Below are 8458 nucleotides of genomic sequence, written 5' to 3' on the forward strand. Positions count from 1 at the left end.
ATATATATATATACACACTTTATATATTATAGCTTTTTATTATTTTATAAAGTATTTTGACTTTACTAGTAATTTTCTCTTTTTTTATTAACATATGAGAAGATATGAGGCTGTTAAATTTCTGGACCCGCACATGCGCATTACAAGCAAATAGTCCAACATGTCTGTATTCCTCCTGTGCACTTGCATATTCAGGCGCACACAATAATGTAAAATTGCTGGACTTAATTAGCCTATTCAGTGCCTGCGTGCTCAGCCGCCGACATTACAATTCTGAGACTGTGTCACTGAAATTGACGCGCGGTCCAGAATTCAAGTCCGATTGTGTTAGAACATCGGCTATGTGTTCACAAGCGGATACAATGTATCTCTCAGCAGAATACTGTATTCTGTTTAGAGATACGAAGTATCAAAGCCCATGAAAATAAGAAATAACCCATTAGTGCCCCCTAGGTTTTAAAAACATTTAAATATCATTTAAAAACAAAATGATAAGAAAATATATAATGCCAAGGAGGCTATTCAAGATGGCAGACAAACATTGTTCCACGCTAAAATTGTATTTCACTCCTTGTATTTTGTGACCTATAACTCCCAAAATAAACTGAAATCCCAGACATATGATATACACTATAAATCAGGATAAATATAAGAATGTATTATGAATTAATTTGATAGCTACACATTATTATTGGTAAAACTGTGAAAAATGTTTTTTCCATTTAAAAAAAAATAACAAAAATAAGAATTTCTACATGCTGTGTCACATCAACTTTAAACCCCATTTTGTCCTTTAAAAAAAAGGTATATAATATTTGTATGTGTAATGCATGATGAAGATGGAAGTTAAGGTTAAACAAACATAGCAGAAAAGGTAAAATTGCTCCGCTCTACAGAAGCGGAAAAATGTTTTGAAGCTGTGTCACTAAAGGGTTAAAGAGACATGAAAGTGGCTTTACTGTTGCATGCTACATCTTGTGTCTGTTCTGTAAATTGTTTGACTCTTAAATGTTCTGCCTAACTTAACTACATTTTCTATGGGTCTGCAAATAGATCTACTTTACGATACCTCGGCTAAAGCAAAATGGACATCGTCACTAGCAAGGGGAAATCTATTACATTAACTTGAATGATGAATGTGCCAGAACAAGAATTAAAAATATGGTCACGAAAAGAACAGTTTGTGCGTAAACATCCCAGATAAATTGTGCAAGAAGCCAGCTACAAACACGTATTATGATTAAATGGAGTGTGAGAAAAACAAGAGCCTTCATTAGAATTTCAACTTTACTCTGCTCTCTGTGCCGAAAGTTACAATAAATATTTTGGATGTGAATATCCTTGGAAACAAGGACATAAAATCTCTGGTTCAACAGTGCAAGAGTAATGTGGAATGTAAATACAGTAACTACAGAGACAGGGGAGTGAAATAAAAACCTAAACCCGTGTGGTCTTTGGAATGTATTCTCACCTTCCGCAACTCCCCATGGGTATTGTCTTCCTCTTACTCTTTTGCCATTCACTTCTATGATAGTATTACTACCCACAACAGCAAGAGGTAAACGGTCCTAAAAGACAAGAAAAGGAAGCGTTTGATGTGACTGCACATTAAAATGCTAAAGTAAGTGAAAACAAATAAATCAGCCGTTTTTTGTTTTTTGTTTAAGCGGGAGGGAACCATTCAGGTGCACAATGCAAACTTGTCAATATCTTCTACCACCAACAGCTCCCTACTTTTTCTCAATTGCTCCCCACACAAAGCTAAGTGGGTTAAAAGGAGAATTATGGGGTGAGTGAAAAACACTCATCCCCATAATTCAAGCCAACCTGTGACAATGAAACTATCACAGGTCGGCAATATTGATCGGGAAGTCAGCGAACATAGTGCGGATCACCGACTTCCCAATCCTTTCCCTGCAGAGTGGTGAATGTCAGTCACTGCTTCCCACAGGGATTCCCCCCCGCCCTCCCTGTTTCTCTAGCGCTGACTGGAGGAACAGATGGCTCTGCCTCTAGAGGCAGATCAAGCTGTCAATCAGCCAGTTGGGTGGATCTCGACAGCATTGTCAGGATTCATCCCGGCTGCGGTGCGGCTTTGTGCTCTCAGCATATAGGGGGCAATGGTCCGCTATATTCTTTAGTTTGGGTCACCCGAGACATTAGTATATGTCCTCCAGTGACCCTAAAGAGGACTATGGCCACAAAGATTTTGGCCATAGTTCTCCTTTAAGGACATGTGTTCCTCAATTTACTCCAAGAAAAAGCTTTAACAGTGTTTACAAAAATCGTATTCTTTGACAGACACAGAAAATTGTGTACTGTTGGGATGTCCAAAAGCATTCCAACTAAAGAGTGGGCAACAGCAAACAGAAGACTAACAGGCCCACAAAAACAGAATTGGGGACTGCCTGCAGCTCAAAGAGCCACCTGAAGGATCTTTCATCTGATGCTGGCATCAGATGAGGCCTGAACATCCACCTGATAAAGCTTGGAGAACGTGTGAATAGAAGACCAGGTAATTGCCTTGAAAATCTAAAAAGCAGAAGCCTGATGCCGAAGATAAGGAAAGGGTGACACCCGATTCTTAACACCATTGACGTGAATGATACTCTGATCTACTGAGAAAAGGTGGAATGAGAATCTGGTTCACACTTGGGTCAAAACTACCTTTAGTATGAAGGAATTTATAAGCCACAACTCATCTTGTCCTTGTGTAAGAGCAAAAAGTGCCCTTTACAGCATTAGACCACAAGCTATGCAACTCGCCTTCTTGAAGTGATGCCAAGTGAAATTTGAAAGGAGAATATCCCTGATAGATTGAAAGAGTGATGTTTTTAAGCGCAGAGAGAACCAAATTCTTTAAAGTCTTAAACAAGGTAGGGAAAGCCAGCAGTCTCTGAAACAAGGTCACAAGAGCAGAGGCCTGAACCTTGAGGGTGTTAAGGGCCACAGAATTTCCTGAGGGGAAAGCTTTTTGCCTTGCAAGAAATGTAATAAGTCTTCCACATATGGTGATAAACAGGGCTCGAAAATCCACTCGTCTGCTCGTCTGTGACGAGCAGACAGTGGAGCCCGACGAGCAGCTTCCAGGCCGGCCGCTGTAATTACACGGCCGGCCGGGAGCTTTACAGTCAAGCGATCGAGCGTCTATAGAGACGCTCGATCGCTTGTGTCAGAAGCTGTCACTGCCGTTGCCGGTCCCGAGATCCGCTGTGCCCGATGCGGCCGGGACCGGCACGGCTCTGTGACAGGAGATCAAAGGGAGTTCAGTACACGAACTCCCTTTGATCTCCTCTCAGTCCCCGAATGCAGGAAGTGATGTATATTACATCACTTCCTGCATTCAGTGTCACTCTCCAGCTAGAGAAGCTGATGAAGCCGATCTCTGCCTCATCAGCTTCTCTGGGGGTCCCTAGGTGACTTTAGGGTCTTGGAGACCCCTGATGTCTCCATTAAGAGGACCTGTCATGTAAATTAGCTATCCCATAGGGGGCTTCTTAGCCCCCCATGTAATAGCAATAAAGTTGTGTTAAAAAAAAAAAGTAATATAAAAATGAAAGAATCATAAATAAAGCATAAAAAAAAAAATTAAAAAAGAAATTTTTTTTTTAAGTCCTCCGCCCCCCACATACACACGTAGATATGCGTCGGGTGCGCCTACGTGCGAAAACGACGATTGACCCCAAAATTTTTTAACATATATTGCAAAGCTATAGTCCGCTCATGCTGACTGGTGAAATTTTTGACTGACTGGTGAGACACCGCCAAATTTTTCAAGCCCTGGTGATAAACCTTGAGAGAACTAGACTTCATAGCTTTTAGTATCGTGGGAATAACGGATTGAGAATCCGTAAGAATCCAGCCTTCAACAGTCCTGCCTTTAAAGCCAGCAACCATGAAGCAGAATGGAAAATTGGTCCTTGAGACAAAATATCTGGGCAATCTGAAAAACCCACGGAGCATTTGTGAGGAGTCTTAAAAGGTTAAGGTACCACCATCCTCTTTGGTCACTCTGGAGCTATGAAGATCACTGGAATGCCCTTGATCCTGTGAAGCACGAGGAAGGAGTTTCAGGCAATTAAAGGCTTATAGGTGTACTGTTCATTTGGAGCCATAACAGCATCCACTGCTCCCACTAGAGGATCCCTGTTCGAGGAGACAAACATGTCCAATTTGTTGTTGAAAATGGAGGATCACCTCCAGCATCCCCCACCTGTGATACATTACCTGGAACCACTCGCAGTGTAGGGGCCATTCCCCCGGGTTCAGGCACTGCTAACTGTGTATGCCTGGCATGTAAATTTTGGATAAGACAAGAGTATGAGGAAGAACAACAAAAGAAAGGACTTCCCACAACTCCAGGACCAGATTTCTGAACCACCAAGACAGAAACAACCTGGTCTTCGATCGACTGACGTGTTCCACGGTAACAAAATCTCTCAAAAGGAGGCTACCATGAGACCATGTACTCTCATGGAGATGTGAAAAATCAGGTGACTTTGGGACCGAAGAATCCAAGTCTGGGATAGATATTTCAAGCAATGAGCTTGTTTCTGCGATGATTTTTGAAAGTTCAGGATCCAACAAACCTCTGCAAGGTGCCGACAGTGTGGGCTACATTATCTGCCAGAACCTCTGCCAACCGTTCCTCTCATCAAGAGAATAATCTAGGGGACATGACCTAGGTGAACACCAAAGGTGCAGGAGATAGGTCGAATGATGAGGGCACAAATTGGAAGTGTTACAGGAGCCACAACAAAGCATTGGAACTGATGCACTTAAAAAAATGGGGACATGCATGTATACATCCTTAAAGTTCAATAGGCCAGAAAGACTACCTGAGGTTATGACAGACCTGATGGATTTCATGCAGAATTTCTGGACCTGAACAAAGACTTTTAAGGTCAGCAAATTCAAGTGGAGGCAGATACCCCCTTTTTGGTTTGAAGACTAAACAAGTTGTTCAGTTTGGGAGTAATGGGAGTAACTGCGACTTTTCAGATACCGGTTTTCCATCAAAGACTGAACAGACTGAGCATCAGACAGAATCTTGGTGGCTGAAGACCCAGAGGTAGCAGGCAGATCAGACAGCATCCTCCTCCTGTAGATGGCAGTATAAACCCAACAGTACAGGATTTCCTATCTACCTCAATGTAAAAGAAAGAAATCTATATTCATAATTTCATCTACCTTTATCTTTTTCACCAGCTTATTTTCTTCTTCATCATCTGTTTCTGGAAATTCATAAATCTTGATTTTGTGTTCCTGGATTTCTTTCATTATCTGAAATGAAAAGAAACACAAATTAGTAAATTTTATTATTTTGTCATATAGCGTGATTATCCACTAAACACACTGAGCTCCAGAAAATATGTGGTTCATGAGAAAATAACCACATGCATGAATCCATAAAACCCAAAGGTGACCGTGTAAACCAGACCAATACGTAAATGTATTTCTCACACGGGTGGCTTTGAAGAACATCATAATTTTGTTTCCATAAGCCAAATGTTCACTTTGGAAAGTGAATGTCTACTTAGCTTAGTTAGTAAGGTGAAGCTATGCTTACTTCAACTCACTGTTAACTATGTGTTTTTTAACTGCAGTATGGAAGCTCAGACATCCAACAGGCAAGCAAATGTTGGACTTTGATCCTCTTTACAAAGGCAGCACTCATTTTTATTTTTATTGGTTTGTTGGGGTTTTTTTAATGGTCCAAATGTCCCAGAAGGTTACCAGAGTGCCCAGCCTAACGTCTCAAAAGACATAACTTTCCAAATCTGTACTCTGAAAGGGCAACCAGCATCGGCACTGATGTCCGACATCCATAGTTAAAAAACCCCCCCAAAAAAACTAGGTTTCCAGAGTACGGGTTTGTGCAACAGGAATGTTATCATCCACTGTCATCAACTCACTAAATCACTTGTAAGCAAAGGATATGCTGTCTAGGAAGATGTGTGTAATTGGATAACTAAACAGGATAACCATTTTTTATGTAACTTTACTACAAGTTAGAAACTGATTATATTTCTTGAAATATATACAAATTCATACGTTTTATTAGAAGGCTTTCCTGAGACCACGTTTTGTTCAGGAATGTAATAATCTAAATAATTATACTGGGAATGTCAGGTTTTGCATGCTTGCTGTTTGAACAAGTGAAATGGCTTATCGAACTATGCAAAACAAAGACATTTCCTTGAAGGGAATGTATAAGTCAAATGTGGCTTTGTATATATTCTCTTTATTATGGGCAGGATTAAAAAACTTTTAGTCAAGTAATATGAAATACTGCATTTCAATGGGGTATTTTGAAGCTGGCAGATGAAGCTCTAGTCTCTTTCAAATATTTCTGATTCCAGCTATGCCGAAATAAACCAGCAATCACAGCAGAGACTCGTCCCTCATCCCACATCTCAGTACAAATGTTTAATCACACTGAGCCACAAAGAAATCAGCATTTGCTTTACTGTCTTTCTACCTAACCCGTAGCGCTCGGAGGATCCTTTTCAAAGTAATAAATGTTAATTTGTAAAATAAATATTGTATACATATAGGAGACACAAGCAGTTTAATAACTTATATTACAAAATAAATGAGTCTCCTCTTAAATAAAATATCTTACACTGATGAAACATACCTGTTTCTTAAACTGCTGACATTCTTCTGGTGTGAGGGTGTCCGCTTTTGCAATGAGTGGAATGATATTGACTTTTTCATGCAAACGTTTCATGAATTCTATGTCCAATGGTTTCAGTCTAAGAAAAAAAAAAAAAAAGTAGATGTTTTAGTAGTAAAATAAAAATCTCCAGGACCCACTATAAAATGTATTATATAAACAACGTATTATTTGTTGATTCTTAAGTACACTCAATGGACACATTTGTGTGAAAACAAAGACCGGAAGCCAGGCCACAGTTTGAAAATTCCATAGTCTTAATCACTGCAGCACATTTGTAAGGAAGGTAATAATGACGCCTACCAGAAAGAACTCGCATTAGGAAAAATGGGTGCCACACAAAGCCTAAATAATTCAATCAATATTAATCTATCAGATCAATATTCATCTCCGTTTTAGCCGCTGGCTTTACAGCTGAACTCTGAGAACAATGTTTTTGTAGATACTCTAATAGCCAAGTATGCCAGCTAGAATATATATATATGTAGAAAATCTCATACCATGCTGAAAGCCAGCTCCAACATGGCACTGGATTTCCAGGTTCAGGTATAGGAACAGCAGCTCCAGCCATACCCCTCCCCTATTCATAAAAAGCCTTGAATTGTTTAAAAAAAAAATAAAAAAATGGGAGGAGAGATCATATTGCATACCTATCCCCACCTCGCCCCTCACTACCCCTCCATTCACAGATTTTTGTGAATAGAAGAGGAAAGAGGAAGGGATGGGGATGAGACTTTACACTATGCACCAGCCCTTCACACCTCTTCCTTACTGATATATAGTCACAGGCCTTGAGTCAATAACTGATTACAGTTATTACAGAATAATGTTCATTCTAAGGGCAACATTAATTCCCAATCTAATAATCAGAATCAAGTCTCTACAAAGGAGGTCAAATCTTGTTAATCCAACAGTACATAGTGGATTCCTGAATTTAACATTATATGTAAATTTGGCTCAAACAAAAAGAAACTGTTTAAGGGAAATTCTGCAAAAACATTTTAAAATTTGAAAAACTAAAATCATAAAAGTTTTCCAGAAGAGAAGGATTCTTCTGCGAATACAAGAACACGGCCCCTAAAAAACAGCCATGAGAGCAAAATTCTGCTTTTGAGCGCTTCTCCGTCTTGCCATCTTCTGTGGTTAAGCGTAAAATGATACATTTGTAAGTGATGACATTCCTAAACTGTGCAGTAATACAAATTCCTAAAGAAGAACTCTGATCTAAACAAATACTGTTGTTTCAAATGACAAAGTAGTTTCTGAGGCTGGGAGAGTGACATACAGTACAAACATTAGTCAAGCTAATAAATTGGACACCCACAATTTGTTTTCTATCTCCACCTTGTTTATAGCATTGGTTAAGTGGGCTGTGTCTGTGTCTGCCAAAACCGCTACAAGCTATGAAAAATGCTAAGAAGAAAGGGCTACTAATTGTTTTGAACCGCACATTTGTAAAAGTAAAAGGGCTTACTTGTGAAAAGTGTGCCAACAAGAACATGTGTTTCTTGCCTATAGCAACCAAACAGAATCCTTGTTTTATATTCAGGTCTGTAGTGTAGTATTAAAAGATGAAAGTTGATTGGTTATTTTAGAGTTTCATGAGGACTGGAGTCCAACACGGTCCTTCAATTTCCAAGGCCACTTAGCCATGTTATTTCAGCTAAACTGGACTACATAGGAAAAACCCCAGAGCAGTTTAAGAAAATAATTCACCCCGTCTATGAAACCAATGACAAGTTTTTAGAATTCCTTCACATGAAAAAAAGCTGTCAAATG

The 8458-nt window shown here is 39.5% G+C and overlaps 1 protein-coding gene across 5 annotated transcripts in view; it reads right to left on the bottom strand.

Moving 5' to 3' along the window:
* The window catches only part of SEPT7 (septin 7), a 119220-nt gene that overhangs the window by 23118 nt on the left and 87644 nt on the right, over positions 1 to 8458 (bottom strand). For all 5 annotated transcript variants that reach the window (XM_018562947.1, XM_018562948.1, XM_018562944.1 and 2 more), the window contains exons 7-9: positions 6641 to 6758; positions 5191 to 5283; positions 1472 to 1568 (exon numbers count right to left, since the gene is read on the bottom strand). In XM_018562947.1, the coding sequence (XP_018418449.1) occupies positions 1472 to 1568; positions 5191 to 5283; positions 6641 to 6758 (308 nt within the window). The remainder of the gene's footprint in view (positions 1 to 1471; positions 1569 to 5190; positions 5284 to 6640; positions 6759 to 8458) is intronic.

The sequence above is a fragment of the Nanorana parkeri genome, unplaced genomic scaffold (genome assembly GCF_000935625.1).
Source record: "Nanorana parkeri isolate BGI_ZX_2015 unplaced genomic scaffold, ASM93562v1 scaffold616, whole genome shotgun sequence".
Classification (NCBI taxonomy): domain Eukaryota; kingdom Metazoa; phylum Chordata; class Amphibia; order Anura; family Dicroglossidae; genus Nanorana; species Nanorana parkeri.